The 18,919-nt window shown below is 34.5% G+C and overlaps 1 protein-coding gene across 20 annotated transcripts in view; it reads right to left on the bottom strand.

Moving 5' to 3' along the window:
* TUT4 (terminal uridylyl transferase 4) overlaps positions 1-18,919 on the bottom strand; it is a 127,865-nt gene that overhangs the window by 63,181 nt on the left and 45,765 nt on the right. For all 20 annotated transcript variants that reach the window (XR_003125263.3, XR_003125264.3, XR_007402356.1 and 17 more), the window contains exons 5-9: positions 13,239-13,416; positions 11,308-11,396; positions 10,185-10,236; positions 7,713-7,782; positions 6,234-6,360 (exon numbers count right to left, since the gene is read on the bottom strand). Coding sequence is in view for 14 of the 20 variants with exons in the window: in XM_025420039.3 (XP_025275824.1) it covers positions 6,234-6,360; positions 7,713-7,782; positions 10,185-10,236; positions 11,308-11,396; positions 13,239-13,416 (516 nt within the window). In the remaining 6 variants the exon portion in view is untranslated. The remainder of the gene's footprint in view (positions 1-6,233; positions 6,361-7,712; positions 7,783-10,184; positions 10,237-11,307; positions 11,397-13,238; positions 13,417-18,919) is intronic.

Raw genomic sequence — 18,919 nt, 5'->3', positions numbered from 1 at the left:
TGCCCTTCTTGTATCTTTTTAATTAAATTTATTTATTTTATAATTTGTGGTACTATCACTTAGTATTTTTCGATTTTCACTCTACCAGGTTATTTTTATGACAGAGAAAACCTACTAAAACCTATGTTTATATTGTAATTAGTCATCTTATAAATTATTTTATTTTTTTTTACAAATTCTTTTATTATTCCCAATAGTTTTTACTATAGTTTTATAGGTACAATTATACCACTAATAAAATGCTACTGTTTTTCCAATATTTACATGGTTTCATTTCATTTTCTTATCGCATTTTTTAAATCTCCCAAAACAAGGTACAACATTACTGGTGAACGTCTCTGTAACATTCTTAATTCTAACACATATAGCTTGAGTCATTCACCATTTAAAATGATGTTTTTGTTATTTTTTTAGTAAATGGTCTTTTTTTACATTTGTTTTTATTTCAGTTCAATTTGCCAACATATAACACCCAGTGCTCATCCCGTCAAGTGCCCACCACCTCAGTGCCCATCACCCAGTTACCCCATCCTTCTACCCACCTCCCCTTCCACAACCTTGTTTGTTTCCCAGAGTTAGGAGTCTCTCATGGTTTGTTTTCTTCTTTAATTTTTCCCATTCACTTGCCCCCCTTCCCTTATAATCCTTTTAACTATTTCTTACATTACACGTATGAGTGAAACCATATGATGATTGTCCTTCGATTGACTTACTTCACTCAGCATAATACCCTCCAGGTCCATCCACGTTGAAGCAAATTGTGAGTATTTGTCGTTTCTAATGGCTGAGTAATATTCCCCTGTATATATAGACCACATCTTCTTTATCCATTCGTCTGTCAAGAGTTATCGTGGCTCCTTCCACAGTTTGGCTATTGTGACATTGCTGCTATGAACATTGGGGTGCAGGTGTCCTGCCATTTCACTGCATCTGTATTTTTGGGGTAAATCCCCAGCAGTGCAATTGCTGGGTCATAGGGCATTTCTATTTTTAACTCTTTGAGGAACCTCCACACAGTTTTCCAGAGTGGCTGCACCAGTTCACATTCTCACCAACAGTGCAAGAGGGTTTCCCTTTCTCTACATCCACTCCAACATTTGTTGTTTCCTGTCTCATTAATTTTCACCATTCTCAATGGTGGAACGTGGTATCTCATTGTGGTTTTTTTTTTTTTAAAGATTTATTTATTTATGATAGACACAGAGAGAGAGAGAGAGAGAGAGAGAAAGGGAGAGGGAGAGAGAGAGGCAGAGACACAGGCAGAGGGAGAAGCAGGCTCCATGCCGGGAGCCCGATGTGGGACTGGATCCTGGGACTCCAGGATCGTGCCCTGGGCCAAAGGCAGGCGCCAAACCGCTGAGCCACCCAGGGATCCCCTCTCATTGTGGTTTTGAACTGTATTTCCCTAATGGCAAGTGATGCGGAGCATTTTCTCATGTGCTTGTTGGCCATGTCTATGTCTTCTTTGCTGAAATTTCTGTTCATGTTTTCTGCCCATTTCATAATTGGATTTTTTGTTTTGTGGGTGTTGAATTTGATAAGTTCTTTATGGATCTTGGATACTAGCCTTTTATCTGATATGTCATTTGCCAATATCTTCTCCCATTCTGTAGGTTGTCTTTTAGTTTTCTTCACTGCTTCATTTGCTGTACAGAAGCTTTTTATCTTAAGTCTCAATAGTTCATTTTTGGTTTTGTCTCCCTTGCCTACATAAATGTATTTTGCAAGAAGCTGCTGTGGCCTAGTTCAAAAAGGGTGTTGCCTGTGTTCTCCTCTAGGATTTTGATGGATTCCTGCTAAATGATCATTCAACCATTTTGAGTGTATCCTTGTGTCTGGTGTAAGAGAATGATCCAGTTTCATTCTTCTGCATGTGGCTGCCCAATTTTCCCAACACGATTTATTGAAGAGACTATCCTTTTTCCAGGGGATAGTCTTTCCTGCTTTGTTGATTAATTGACCATAGAGTTGAGGGCCCATTTCTGGGTTCTCTATTCTGTTCCATCGATCTCTACATCCGTTTTTGTGCCAGTACCACACTGACTTGATGATCAAGATTTCAAGCTTTGTAATACAGCTTGAAATCCAGCATTGTGATGCCCCTTGGGCATGGGTTTTCTTTTTCTGATAGTCAGAGAGAGAGAGAGAGAGAGAGAGGCAGAGACACAGGCAGAGGGAGAAGCAGGCTCCATGCACCGGTAGCCCGACGTGGGATTCGATCCCGGGTCTCCAGGATCGCGCCCTGGGCCAAAGGCAGGCGCCAAACCGCTCTGCCACCCAGGGATCCCCAGATTTTCTTTTTCAAAATTCCTCTGGCTATTTGGAGTCTTTGCTGACTCCATACAAATCTTAAGATTATTTGTTCCAACTCTCTGAAGAAAGTCCATGGTATTTTGATAGGGATTGCATTGAACGTGTACATTGCCCTGGGTAGCATAGACATTTTCACAATGATCCATTAGCATGGAATGTTTTTCCATCTCATTACATCTTCAATTTCTTTCAGAAGTGTTCTGTAGTTTTTAGGGTATAGATCCTTTACCTCCTTGATCAGGTTTATTTCTAGGTATCTTATGCTTTTGGGTGCAATTGCAAATGGGATTGATTCCTTCATTTCTCCTTCTTCAGTCTCATTGTCAGGGTACAGAAATGCCACTGATTTCTGTGCATTGATTTTGTGTCCTGCCACATTGCTGAATTGCTCTATGAATTCTAGCAATCTTGGGGTGGAGTCTTTTGGGTTTTCTATGTACAGTATGTCATCTGCAAAGAGGGAGAGTCTGATTTTTTCTTTGTCCATTTGAATGACTTTTATTTCTTTCTGTTGTCTGATTGTTGAGGCTAGGCTAGTACTATGTTGAATAGCAGTGGTGAGAGTGGACATCCCTGTCATGGTCCTAATCTTAGGAGAAATGCTCTCAGTGTCTCCCCATTGAGAATGATTTTGCGGGCAGCCCCGGTAGCGCAGCGGTTTAGCGCCTGCCTGCAGCCCAGGGCGTGATCCTGGAGACCTGGGATCGAGTCCCACGTCAGGCTCTCTGCATGGAGCCTGCTTCTCCCTCTGCCTGTGTCTCTGCCTCTCTCTCTCTCTCTGCATCTCTATGAATAAATAAATAAAAAATCTTAAAAAAAAAAAAAAGAGAATGATTTTGCTGTGAGCTTTTCATAGATGGCTTTTGAGATGCTGAGGAATGTTCCCTCTATCCCTGAACTCTGAAGAGTTTTGATCAGGAATGGATGCTGTATTTTGTCAAATGCTTTCTCTGCATTTGTGAGGATAATATTTTTTTTTCTCTTATTGATATGTTATACCACATTGACTGTTTTAGTGTTGAACCAGCCTTGCATCCCAGGGATAAATCCCACTTGGTCATGGTGAATAATCCTCTTAATGTACTGTTGGGTCCTATTGGCTAGTATCTTAGTGAGAATTTTTTCCATGTTCATTATGGGTATTGGTCTATAATTCTCCTGTTTGGTGGGGTCTTTGTCTGGTTTTGGTAGTAAATAGTCTTCATCATTAATTTTGTTTACTAGTTTACTTAAGAGCTTAGTTTTTATGAAGAACTTCCCTTTTCAGCATCTATGTTTTTTCTACTTCAAATTGTTAATATAATAAATTATGTTAACAGACTTCCTGATATCAAACCATTCTTATACTCCTGAAATAAATCCTGCATAGTCATGGCATATAACCTTTTAATACACTATATATTCTACTTATTTATATTTCATTTAGACTTTTGCATCTATAAGACTAGTCTATACTTAGATATTTTTTAATTTTTGTTTTTATTTCTTATTTAGACAATAAAGATAATTATCACTGAAGTTTAATGGCTTGGTAAATTTAAGAATATAGGGCTTCTGGTTGGCTCAGTCAAAACAACATGTGACTCTTATCTTGGGGTCCTGAGTTCAAGCCCCACATTGGGCATAGAATTTACTTGAAAAAAAAAAAAAAAAACAATTAAAAATGAGAGGATAAAAAACACTTATAAAAAGAGCTTTAGTTATTCCACTAAAATAAATTCCCATTTATCCAGAGTGTTAGGACAGGAAATGTGCTACCTAATGACTAAGTCAAGTTAATTAGAAACTTTTTTGTAACTGTTAAGAAACTGTTTATGTATGCTGTTAACACTACTGGAATCTCACAGAGGAGTAACATTCTGGCAGTTCGAGACAGTTCTTTTTTTTTTTTTTTTTTTTTTTTAATTTTTTATTTATTTATGATAGTCACAGAGAGAGAGAGAGAGAGAGAGAGAGAGAGAGAGAGGGGCAGAGACACAGGCAGAGGGAGAAGCAGGCTCCATGCACCGGGAGCCCGACGTGGGATTCAATCCCGGGTCTCCAGGATCGCGCCCTGGGCCAAAGGCAGGCGCCAAACCGCTGCGCCACCCAGGGATCCCGAGACAGTTCTTAAAACACAGGGATCTCATTGCCAAGTTGTGGAAACAACCTGAATGTCTATCAACAGATAGAGATAAAAGTCGGTATACACATACAGTGGAATTTTATTCAGCCTTAAAAAAGAGAATTCTCCCATTTGCAATAACATGGATGGACCAAGAGGACATTTTGCTAAGTGAAAGAAAACAGACACAGTAAGACAAATGCTAATAATCTCTCTTATATGTAGAATCTAAAATAGTCCAACTCATAGGAGCAGAGGTTAGAATGGTAACCAGAGGAGAGGGAAATGGGAGAGATTTTGGTCAAGGGATACAAAATTTCAGTGATATAAAATGAGTAAGGTCTGGTGATCTAATGTACAGCATGATGACTATAGGTAACACTACTATACTATATACCTAAAATTTACTAGGAAGATATATCCCAAGAGTTCTCACCACACACACAATAAAGGTAACCATCTGAGGTAACAGGTTGGTAATCACTTCACAATTAATACATATATTAAAATATCAACTTGTGCAAGTTATATTTATACATACAATAAAAAATGAAAATAAAAAAGCTCAGGGAACCTTTTTCCCCTTGCAGATGTTTTTTTTTTTTTTTATTACCTGTCAGTTGGTCCTCAGAATGTTTTTAATTGGAGTATAATTGAAACACACTATTATATTAGTTTCAGGTATACAACGTAAGTGATTCAACAATTCTGTATGTCATGCTATGCTCACAACCACAAGTATACCTACCATCTGTTATCACCAATAGTATTATATTACCATTGACTATATTCCGTATACTTGATTATAAGGGACTGATAAGGCTAAAGAGTTTCAAGAGGCTTTCCTAAAAAAACTATTTCCTATTACTGGAATGCTAAAAATACAGTACTTAAGAGAGAGGGCAACCAGAAAGTAGTCAACAATAATCTTATTACATCAGTTACAAGAATATATTCATACGCTAGAATTTTTTTAAGGCCTCAAATTGTGAAACCCCAACCTTAGGACTTCTGATCATTCCTTATTTTTCAAGCTGTTCCTTACCTTAACCAACAAAGTTGGGTCTGCCCCAACTCTGAGTTCAATCCTCTTATCAGAGTACAAACAAAAAATTCCAAAAAGAATTCTCGAGCATTTTTTGCTCTCATTTATTATTCCACCACTACCTCCTTAATATCCATCCTCTTTGTATCAGACTGAGAATTTGCTCATCCCTAGTATAACAAGTGATGAATACTATACTGATAAGAACATACACAGAAAAACTAAACCCTCTCTAGTCATTTGGACTAATAATGGTAATTACTTTACTCCTCCTCCTTACATTCATACCAAAAAAATAACTTCAAAAGGAACCACAGCCCTTAATAATTAATTCTAACTTAGGAAACAGATACGTGATTCCTAGCAGTTACCCAATCAGAAAGTGCTATAGGTTATCAATAATTTAGAGAAAAGAGAATAATGTTCTAAAACAGAAATGGGAAAAAAGATGCTCACAAAAAAACCTTGCAAACCTATGTATTAACTTGCATAACTATATTTTACAACTTTAATTTACATGAAGAGTGAAAACTTGAGCCACATTTACTATGTGTAAGACCATTTCTATACTACATAAAAGGAGAATAGTAAGTCAATTACTCTATGAAACTTCATTTTATTTTCACATCCATAATCAGAACCTGCCACATCACCTTCTGTCTGGCACAAATAGCTATTTTATCCCCAAATACTAACATTTACATACATGTCAGTGGGGGGAAAAGCCTGACTTACCTTAAAGACAAGTATTTTTTCCTCTGTTCCACTTACCTTAGCCCAGTAGCGAAAGGCTAACACCAAGGGAGTGAAGACGGGTTCCATCTTGCCAAGGGCAGCAAGTAAATCAGTAGTGAGGCATGCCATATCATTTCCAGCACTCACTCTACAGAGCAAACCACTGTGAATGGGAAAGAAAAATTTCACTGTGTTTATACCTTAAAAACCAGAATATACCAAATCTTATGGCTATCCTTTCTAAGTAACCATATTTTAATATCTAGGAATTCATAATAAAAATAAGAATTTTAATAAACTGAGAGCTAACTGAAAACTACAAATCATTTCATCACTAGAGTTCCATATAAAGATTTTTTAAATACTCACTTGTACTTCACAAATAAATTTCAACTTAATTTAGTATTTAAATTCATCAAAAATTACAAAAGTAGCATTATGAGTCACTGAAATTTGTTTTATATCAAAGACATTGATTTCATCAACATCAAGTGGTACAACATACCTTCCCAGTTCATTCTTTTTGCTTTGCACAGGATAGAAAGAAAAAATGAAATGAACTGACTAGTTATACTTCTTGACTCTAATTTTTTTCTATCCAAGCTTTCCTAATTTTATTGATACACTACTTTCAGATTAGAAAGAATGTACATATTAATCCACAGGTAATGCATATATGTAAGTGAAAATAGGAGCTACCTTAAAGGGGTGACAGAATTCTAGTAGAGATATTTTGGTGGCAGGGAGAACAATCTGTGGTTCCACAAAGAGGCAATTTGACATGTGGTTACAAAAAAAAACAAACAAAACCACTAGAGGTCAGAATATTTCCATTCCAAATCTGACTTTACTCTAAATGATATGAATTTGGTCATATTTTATTCCTCCATGTCTCAATTTTTTAATTAGAAAGTAACAAAGTTGAATCCACAAATCCTTCTAACTTTGAATAAGAAAATATAGTACTCTTAAATTTTAAGATATACAGGTTAGTATTCAATAAAAGAACACTTAATTTTTTCTGTATTGTTTCCATGTCTCCCACATTGATCTCAAATAGTATTATTTCAGTTTCCTTTTTCATAGGCACATTGCTCTCTCAGTCCTATAGACATCTGACTAGAAAGGCAAGATTAGTCTTCAATGACTCATTCAATTCACTGAACTAAAAACTGGATTCTAAAAAGCTGTGAGCTCCTTGAGAAGACAGGCTATTTCTTACTTATGTTTGTATCCCTACAGCGAAGCATATAGTATAAGTACTTAACATATAGTAAAAGTTCAATACTGTTGGGTGAATCAACTTGAGAAAAAAAATGAAGTTTTGCCTTACTGTGTTTTGTTTTTAACTGGTAGCTTTATGCTTTTAGTAAGCTTTTATTTTTAATAAATAGAAACTAGCCTAGTTATATTAATCCAAAGAGAAATCTAAAACAAAATTTTGTCTTGGAAATGTTCACTGCATACTTAGTTGGTGTTATTTCAAAAAAAATATTTCTCTTCATTATTACCAACCTTTTCCGATCTTTGCATACCACAACAGGAACTTTGGCGTGAAAATCAGATTCCACATCTATATATAATACTAATGAAAAAAAATAAACAAGATAATGTCAACTTCTCTCAAATATTTATTCTACAGTAAACATTAAGAAATAGTTTCCTTCTAAAAATCATTCACATTGCTTCTGTGGGATAATACAGACTTATCATTATGAGCATCAACCCAACAGAATCTCTTACCTCTCTTGGTGTCATTTGTTGTATATCACAAATCACAGGCACAATCCCAAATATTGTCCAAAAATTACAGTCACCTTAAGAAGAAAGGACTTAACATCTCTAATAAGTATATAATCGAGTCAAAGTTATTAAAAAAAAAAAAGACTGATTAATCACCAAACTCTACCTCTGAAACTAATAAACACTATATGTTAATTAATTGAATTTAAATTTAAAAATTTTTTTAAAGGTGTGGGGAGCCTGAGTGGCACAGTGGGTTAAGCATCCAACTCTGTATTTCGGCTCAGATCATGAGCTCAGGGTCCTGGGATAGAGCCCCACATAACCCTCCAAGCTCAGTGAGGAATCTGCTTAAGATTCTCTCTCTTCCTCTCCTTCTGCCCCTCCCATTAGTGCTCTCTAATAAAATAAAATCTTAAAAAAAAAAAGAAAAAGAGAAAAGGTAATAATTTTTTAAAAGATTTTATTTATTTATTCATGAGAGACACAGAGAGAGAAAGAGAGAGAGAGACACAGGCAGAGGGAGAAAAAGGCTCCATGCAGGAAGCCCAATATGGGACTCGATCCTGGGACTTGGGGATCACACCCTGAGCCAAAGGCAGAAGTTCAACCGCTGAGCCACCCAGGCGTCCGGGTGGTAATAATTTTTTAATTAAACTGAATTTGTAAGCCCATATATGTGACTTACAATGATTCAGTCATGTATTTAAAATATGTTTGCTAGGTTGATACTGTCCACTGATTCTAAAGAAGTAAAAGCTTTGGGCACCCCCGGTGGCGCAGCGGTTTAGCGCCGCCTGCAGCCCGGGGTCTGATCCTGGAGACCCAGGATCGAGTACCGCATTGGGCTCCCTGCATGGAGCTCGCTTCTCCCTCTACCTGTGTCTCTGCCTCTCAGTCTCGATCTCTCTCTGAATAAATAAATTAAAAAAAAAAAATCTTAAAAAAAAAAGTAAAATCTCTAGATCTACCTCTTAGCTGTAATATGCTTTAAAATTTTTATGCAATAAGAAACAGTATTTATTAAGAAAGAAAATGATACTAAAAAAATCCCTTTACAAGATTAACTGGATCAAATCATTCCCTTAATAGCTAAGGAAAATGGCCAACAAGAACCTGACAAATAATGGAAAAATGATGGCGGGGGGGGGGGGGGAGAGAGAGAGAGAGAGAGAGAGAGAGAAGGGAAGTTTAAAACAGACTATGAAGTCAATGACAGGGTAAGGCTAAGGTCAATAAGCTGTATCTTCTAAGTCAAACTGCAAATATTCTTGCCAGGTATTTATGATTCATAAAATTTAAGATAACGATAGTAATAGCAATCATAGTAGCAAGACCTTAACCTTAATAAGAAGTTATTATAAACTAAGCACTTCTAAACTGTGGCTTAGCCCACATCATTCTCACAACAATCTCCTTATCAAAAAGATACCATACACATATTGTGTCGTTTTACAAATGAGAAAACTGAAGCATTAACCCTTATATAATTTATCAAAGGATATAATCAATAAGTCGCAGAACTAAAATCTGAGCCTAGAAAGTCTGGCCCCGATCCTGAGTTCTTAAGACTTTACTTTTAACAAGAAAAGCAGTAACTTTTTTTAAAAAGGTATTTAATAATATTTAAAGTATTTAATAATATTTCATATTTACTTTAATAATATTCCATATTGTACTAAATGACCTAAGTCCTGGTTAGGACAACTGTCGTTTTAAAAAATTTTTATTTTAAAAAGTAGCTTTACCTATATGAATGTCCATTTTATACCAGAAGCAATCCAAACAAATAAGGCAGATATGAAAAACTTTTAGAAGGTATGATTTGGTTAATGTAATATAAATGATGAGATTAGATTAATATTAAGTGAGGGTAAGAAAACATATTTACTCAACGCGTGGACATATTTTTTCTCCAAGTCTCTTCCAAAATCATCCTTCATCAATGACCTCCTAACGATTATAGGTGTTCTATCTTTTATGCAAGGAATACCCATAATATTCAAAGCTAACATTTTTAAATTATCCGAAAGCAGTACTTTTTTTACATATCAACTTTAAATTACTTTTGATCTAATGACATATAAATTTTGTACCACACTTATTCAACAAGTACATAAGTATATGTAATATAATGACTCAAATATGCTATGAGTATTAGTTTAACTTGATTAGCCATATAGAAACATTACATATACCCTTAAAGATTTTTCTTTAGAAAGACAAATTAAAAAAGAAACTCACCACTTTTTTTTAAAATCCCAAGCACTTGTATCAGAAGATCTGGATGATTCATCTAAAAGATTTCAAATTAAATCAACACACTGATTTCAAAGTTCAAGCTACAAACTTTAGAGAGAATTCAATTTCATTAAATAATTAGATAAAATCATGCTCTGTATCTTAAAGTAATAAAAAAAAAGAAAGTGTTTTACTTTCTGTTAATGAACCTTGTTCATGGAAGTAGAATCAAATAATGTAATGCTATTATTCCATCAATATTCCTAGAATTAATAAGTTCTTAGTATGAGAAAAGATTCTGGAACTTCACAGCAAAACAAATGGGAAAGAAATTAGTTTACCAAATAAAGAGAAGTTGTTGAGAAAGGAAATTTAAGAGACACTGGTACTGCCAGCATTGTCAAGAGGCTGAGACATTACTTTAAATAACAAGCTTATCAAATGCTTATTTTAATATGTACTTTGCTATTTTTTAAGTATTTAATAATCATATACTAATCTTAAGTAAATGACCGTATCATATGAGAAATTAAAACATCAAATTTTCACATAAATGAAATGCTCTTTGAGCATTAAAATTATTCAAAAAAACCATAACACATGTCAACCGACTATTTGAAATGTTGCAAAGGTCAATAAATAATGTTAGCAGTGCTAGTTACTACTTATTTTAAAAGTACCCATAATGTACCATGCTACACAAATATGCCAATATACAGTATCTCATTTAATATAAAGTTATTATCCCTATCTTGGAAATTAAAAAACTTCAGTCTCAGAAAGGTCAAATAACTTGCTCATTGCAGCCAAGATTTGAATACAGATGTATGATTTCAAGGTTCTTTTACTTTCTATACTGCTTACTACAAGCAATAAACATTCAACATAATCAAACATATAGCATTTTCCTTTTTTACTGAATTCTTCTCTTTCCTTTTTCCTCTCCCTTATTTCTTTATTCCATCTATGTCTAACACCTAAGAGTTTCCAAAAGCAACCTTTAATTATGATCATAACACTCTACAAACCAGAATTTTATAGTCCCTCACACGTTCTAAAAAGATAATCAATTAAAAAATACCAAGTGCTAGTTAAGAATCACATAGAAAAAGGTTTTTCTACTTACCCTGGGAGGAAATTTTATATCTATATTAACATCACTATTTTTCAGAGCAAATTTAGTAAGAGATGAGCCATACAACCTAAGTGAACACTCTGGAAATAAAAGAAAAAATATCAAAGCATGAAACAGAGTACAAATAGGGGAAATTTTAAAAAAACAATGGTAGGAAAATTGCATTATTTTAATTCTGTGTCTTCCAATTCTTATTACAACATTTATAGAAGAATGACATCCTTTCTCTAACTGATCTAACAAAATATTAAAACTATTTCTCAGTTACAGAGTTCAGAGACAAGGAAGAAATTACTCATAAAAGTTCAGTGTTTAAACAAAATTTTAGAATAGTTCATTTAGAAATGACTAGAAGTTTAACATTTAATATGTAACAGGAAATAATGTACTAACCTAGATATACCTATTGTCATAAACTACCATTTATTTTTAATATTTCTATTTATGTTAAGAGGTAAATGGTAAAGGGATCATAGACACTCAATGCCAACATTCTTTAAAACTACAAAGTGAAGCCTAGTCACTTAACAAAAAAACAAAATCCTGTGGCTTTGAAGGGTTCATAGAATAAAATATATAGAATAATAACATAGAACTTTTTCAGACTATTGAATATATTATTTTAAAAATCATAATAAGGCAAATTTTAAAAAGATCTCATCAGAGAGAGCAAGTTGAAAAATAACATGATTGGAACTATTCAGGCAGGCAGGTGCAGTTTCTTACAAAGTGTGAGTTCATACTCATTTGTATATATAAAAGTCTACTTGTCAAGTTCACAAAAAGTCTGAAAGTCACTGAAGTCCTTAAAATCATAAAAATTTCATTTCTATTCTTAAAATAATAAATTATTTCTTTTTTTAAAACCATCTTTTTTTAAAGTTTATTTAAGTAATCTCTACACCACATGTGGGGCTCTAACCCACAACCTCAAGATCAAGATGCACACATTCTTCCAACTGAGCCCCAGACAGGTGCCCCAATAACAAATTATTTCTGTATTTAATTTAAATTAGTATTCAGTGTTTTTTAGATAGAAGCTACATTATTACAGAAATAAGAGAAATGAAACGTTTTCCATTTTTAAATTTCAATTTTATATTCTTTCTTATAAATCTCATAACAAGTGAACACTTTGTCAAGTGTTCAATATCCTTTTGGTGGTGAGAAGTCTTATTAAATAGACATTTAAATTCAATATTGATGCAAAAAAAATCATAAGGGCTAAGCAAATATAATCTTTACATTAGTATCTACAATAAACCTGGCACAACTCCCCTTTATCCTCAAAACATAAGCTTTCTGTAAACAGCAGAGTCAAGAAGAAATAAAAGTGCAAATTTTACTTCTAACGATCCCATTTAAATTAATTTTTCCTCACCATCAGACAATAGGAATTTTTTTTTAAAGATTTTATTTATTTATTCATGGGGGGAGGGCGGGGCAGAGACACAGGCAGAGGGAGAAGCAGGCTCCATGCAGGGAGCCTGACATGGGACTCGATCCCGGGTCCCCAGGATCATGCCCTGGGCTGAAGGTAGCACTAAACGGCTGAGCCACCTGGGCTGCCCCAGACAATAGGAATCTTATTCAGTGACTACCTGGAATGTATATACTGAAAATAATATAACTAAAATGTCCATTCAGAAGGCAAAGATATTAAAAAATAATATTAAATATGACCTTTAAGAAATTTTCCTGTAACTGACATTTTAAAATTTTTTATTACAAAAATTATAATTCCCCATTTTTCCCTTTCTGAAATATTTCCATAAAATCAGTTATAAAATAATTAAATTCATCTACTTCTAAGATGGAGAAACGAAGAGAAAGGAAAACACTAAGAAATTTACACTAAGTTCAACAGAAGCAAGTGGAAGAGTTGTACAATTTTAAAAATTAAGTATCAAGTATATTTGTACCTGGTAAAAATGTTGTTATAACCTTTGACATTTCCTCCACAATTTCCTGACGGACTCTGAGGTCATCATCTGTGATTCCGTGTTCTTTTGCTAATTCAATAACCGCAACACTTAAAGCAGCCAAGTGGGCAGGGGTAGGAGGTGGCAGAGAACGAAGCTCACTTTCTTCTTGTTTTTCCTATTAGTGTAACATTTAACAACATGAAAAAAAATGTTTCTATCTTATTATCCTTATATTTAGGGTAGAAAGACTACAAAAATGTATTAACAAATATTCACCTTCTATGTGCCTGATTCAAGACACCTAGGATATGGAAATAAACAAGACAAAAGAAATACCTGCCTTTCTAAGTACTGGAAGATTGAGGGGTGCTTTGGGGCATCTCCCATTAAACATTAAAAAAATAAAACTTGTTCTACTTTACTACCTGTATAAATTCTGAAATGCTACATCAAAGCCAAAATACTTTAAGTACAACACTTAGCTGCTTATTTTGTGGATAATTTTGTTACAGAAAAGGAACTGTTTTATATGCAGTAGAAAGTCTTGAATCCTCTCTGATCTGCTTATGGTATCATATTAAATGGTCACAGGAAAACATCCTAGACAATATCATCACATTTATTATACTGCCTACCATTTACATTTGATTTCTGTCATTTTACCCAATGCTAAGGTAAATGACTGTTCCCAAAAACCCTTGATTCTACTAAAAGTTTGAAAGCCAATTTAAACCAAAAAGCTAAAGAGGGACTGACTATATACTATATATACATAATGATTTTTAAAGATTAATTTTGTACTCTGATTTTTAAAAAACACATGTTAATTGTGAAAGTTACATAAAACAGTAAAATACAAAGTCATCCACTATCCAACATCATAGTATTTATATTTTAAAAAAAGATGTTATTTATTTGAAAGAGAGAGTGAGAGCGAGTAGGAGGAGGGAGGGGCAAAGGGAGAAAGACTCCCCACTGAGCACGGAGCCTGATGTGGGGCTTGATCCCAGGACTCCCTGAGATCATGACCTGAGCCAAAATCAAGAATCAAGTTAACCAACTGAGCCATCCAGACACCCCTTTATTTTTTACCATAACCAAGACCATACCATCCATTTCCTTAATGTTATAATGACAGCATTTTTTATTATCACATTTCAGTCAAGAGACATTCTCTTATTTTTTGAGACATAGCTCCCAACAGCTCTAAAAGTCAAAAGTAGTTTGTTCTCTCTTCTCTACCCCCAACAATATAGTTAAAGACCTGGAATGCCTGGGTGGCTCAGCAGTTGAGCGTCTGCCTTTAGCTCAGGGCCTGATCCCGGAGTCTCGGGATAGAGTCCCACATCAGGCTTCCTGCAAGGAGCCTGCTTCTCCCTCTGCCTGTGTCTCTGCCTCTCTGTGTGTGTGTGTGTCTCTCTCATGAATAAATAAATAAAATTTATATATAAAAAAACAAAAAACAAAGACTTTGGTTTATTTCTAATTTTATGCATTGTTACCATATTCAGTCTCAATAGAAGTTTATCTAAGACACAGAAAATCAAACATGAGGGTAAAACAACCTTATTTTTATAAATTTCTATGAATACTTCTGCGATCTTAATTATAATCTAAATCTTGGCTGAGTAAAGTTTTCAGAGCTATTTTTTTAGGATCCATCTAAGGTATTAATAGCAACACACTTAATAAAAACAATGATACAAGATTAACATGCAGCACAACTATTTTATATACGCAGAAATACCAAAAAATGCTCTGAATTATATTGCTAGATTTTCATGGAAATAAAGATAAAAGACAATCAATGAAAATACTCCTCTATCTATGCTATTTTTTAAAAAAGATTTTATTTATTTATTCATGAGAGACACACAGAGAGGGAGAGAGAGGGAGAGAGGCAAAGACGTAGGTAGAGGGAGAAACAGGCTTCATGCAGGGTGCCCAACGTGGGACTCGACCCCTGGTCTCCAGGATCACATCCTGGGCTGAAGGTGGCACTAAACCGCTGAGCCACTGTGGCTGCCCTCTATCTATTCTATTAATAAGCCTATCCTACTTCCCTTAAGGATACTATTCATCCAACAGTCTCATTGATATCCTCCTATCACTGATCATCCTCATCCATCCAATCATGAGGATGATCAATGAAGTCCTGCCCTATGTAACTTCATTCTAGTTACAGAAAATAGACAACAGATAAATAAATGTACACTATCACATCAGGTAAAGCTATGAAGAAAACCAAATAGGGTAAAAGACTACAGATTGATGGGCAGGGGTTTTTATTTTAGAATAGAGTAGACAAAGAAGGTCCCTCTAAATAAGTAATGTTTAGCAGAATTCTAAAACTGAAGGAGAGAGGCATTTAAATCTCTGGGGGAAGAGTATTCCAGATACAGAGAATACAAAGAAACATTAAATGCAAAGATTTGGAGGCAAGAAAGAACTTAATGTTAATCGAAGAGATCAATGTGGCTAAAGGGTTATTAGCTAAGGGGTGACTGGAAGGTGATAAGGCTGAAATGTTAACTAGAAGCCAAATATTGTTAGTTTCCTATTTTAAAAATTTCAATAGAAACTCAAAAGAAAATTAGCAAACCAGATGTAGTAAAATATTAAAGAGATTATATGCCATCACAAGTGCAATGTATTCCTGGAATGCAAAAATGGTTCAACATATAACAATCGATGTAATCACCACCTTAACAAAATGAAAGAAAAAAAATGATCATCTTGATCAATGCAAAGAAAGCATTCGATAAAATTCAACACCCTCTTGTGGTAAAAACAAAACAAAACACTCACCAAACTAAAAATTAAAAGAAACTACCTCAACATAATAAAGACCTATTTGAAAAACCCACAGCTAACATTGTACTCAGTGGTTAAAGACTGAAAGCTTTTTCTCTAAGATCAGTAACAAGGTAAGAATGCCCATTTTCATCATTTCTATTTAACATATTTATTAAGAGTGCCAGCCAGAAAAAGAAATAAAAAAGCAACTAACTTGGATAGGAAGAAATAAAATTAACTCTATTCACTGATTGTTATCTAATATGTAAAAAACTCTAAAGATACCACAAAAAACCTGTTGGAACTAATAAACAAATTCAATAAAGTAGCAGGATACAAATCAATACACAAAAATGTTGCATTTCTATACACTAACAATAATCTGAAAAGGAAATTAAAATAATTCCAATTAAATATCCTCAAAAATAATACTTAGAAATTAACTTAGCCAAAGAGATGAATGACTTGTATACTAAAAACAACAAAATACTGCTTAAAGAAATGAAAGAAGACATGAACAAATAGAAAGATATCCCATGTTCATGGATTGGCAGGCTTAAAATTGTTAAGACAACAATACTACTCAAAGCAATCTACAGATTCAATGCAATTCCATCAAAACCCCTTTAACTTTTTTTTTGCACAAATAGGAATTGATCCGAAAGTTCACACAGAATCTCAAGGGACCCAAAATAACCAAAACAATCTTGAAAAAGAACACAGCCAGAAATTCACATTTCCTGATTTTGAAACTTACTATACAGAGCCATAGTAATCAAGACAGTATGGTACTGGCATAAAGACAGATGTATAGGCCAAGAGAATAAAACACAAAGCCCAGAATTAGACCCTCGTATATATGGTTAAATGATTTTTAATAAAGGTCTCAAGACCATTCAATGGCAAATGCACTGCCTTTCCCACAAATGGTGCTAGGAAAACTGGATACCCATAAGCAAAATGGACCCTTATTATTTTACACCATACATCAAAATTAACTGTGTATTCCGTATTTCTATAAATATTCTCAAGCTTTGTTCTGTAACAACATTAAAACACTGGAAGCTGTCCTTTTGGGTCTTGTCTTCAAAAATTCTTTAGTTGGGATGAGACTGCATTTAATTTCTATATATTCTCCACTCCTGAAATAAGATCTTTCTGACTACCCAATGCCCACGAAGTATGAGGTTTTCCAGTCTGGATAGTGAGAAGGTACTATTCTCAGCACTATGTAAGCATCAAGCACTATTCTAATTCCTTCAGATGATTCTTTCCCTGGCTTTAGGCAGCTGTCTCACATGTATGTACCAATCAGTACTGTGCTGAATACTGTCAGAGGACTGTCTTTATATCTATGGATTTCTTTCTATACAGCTTTCTCTTTTTTGTTATTATGTCCAACAAACTCTAGCCACCCTGGATTCCCTGAACTCAAGTTCATCTCCTCAACTCTGGGAGTTTATGAGGCTCCCCTTCCTATAATGCAGTATGGAAACTCTCTCAAACTGGAGTAATCATTGGGCTCATCTTATTTGCTTTCCATTCACTGCCTGTCCTTCATTGCCTGAAAACCATTGTTTTTTCCTTTGCTTTATTTAAGAGTAAGGTAAATCTAGTCCTTATTATTATAACGTCAACAAAGGCAGAAGTCCAATACAGCTGTTTCTAAGGGTTTTGGATTTTTTTTGGAATATTCTAAAATCACCTTATAATATATATAATGTCTATCAGCTTTCTTTTTAAGTTTCTTATTTAGAATTCCCTGAACTTCCTAGAATTAATGATTAGCTTCACTCAGCATTTCTTGAAATTTCTCAGTTATTATCTCATAAACTACCACCAACTTTGTCTTTGTTCTATTAAGTCTTCTGAAACTCTAATTAAATCAAAGTGATAACACTGATAAAATTTGAATTTCTTTTCCGAGTTCCTGATTTTCAATGCATTTTTTTCAAGAAAGATATACTAAGCACCTATTGTGTGTCAGACACTGTCCTAAGCAATACAGAAACAAAAATAAATAAGAAATGAAACCTGTCCTATGGAATATCGACGCCTAAAAGAGAAGAGAAAGCAGACACACACAATACAGTATATCAGGTTTTCTGATCAAGCTGCTCTGCAAGCAGAGAAGGAATACCTAATCCAGAATTGTTGGAAAGGTCAGGTAAAAGAGTATTTCTCAGAGAAAATATACAAGCAGAGACTTAGACACAAGTAGGAGATTATATAGCATTAATATTACCGCTTTGAGAGGGGCCTAGGTGGCAAAGTCGGTTGAGCATCTAATTCTTCGTTTCAGCTCAGGCTGTGATCTCAGGGTTATGGGATCAAGCTCTGAACTCAGCATGGAGTCTGCTTGGGATTCTCTCCCCCTCTCCCTCTGCCCCTCCCGCTTGTGCACACACATGCACTCCCTCTCAAATAAATCTTTAAAATATATTACCACTTTGAAAAAAAAACAAATAGCTAAAATACTAATAATTTCTTTAAAAAAATCATTCATATCTAGGTCTATGAAATTTTCTAATAAAAATAACCAAAAAATTATGAATTACCAAAGTCTAAAGATTATAAGGCCCTACATGGTATGGATTTCTCTAGCTTCATCTCACATCATTTCCTCCTATCTCTCTGTGCCCATCATGCTAGACTCTTTCAGTTCCTCATATGCCATGTCATCTTTTACCTTTTTGCCTTTTTTTTTTTTTTAATCTATCTGTTTGTTGTGAAAGAGTGTACCTATGCACATGCACAAGCAGGGTAAAGGGCAGAGGGAGAGAATTTCAAGCAGACTCCCTGCTGAGCACAGAGTTGACTCAGGCTCAATCACATGATCCATGAGATCATGAATTGAGCCAAAACAAAGAGTCAGATACTCA

The sequence above is a fragment of the Canis lupus genome, chromosome 15 (genome assembly GCF_003254725.2).
Source record: "Canis lupus dingo isolate Sandy chromosome 15, ASM325472v2, whole genome shotgun sequence".
In the NCBI taxonomy this organism is placed as follows: Eukaryota; Metazoa; Chordata; class Mammalia; order Carnivora; family Canidae; genus Canis; species Canis lupus.
This window is presented reverse-complemented; position numbering and strand designations above follow the sequence as displayed.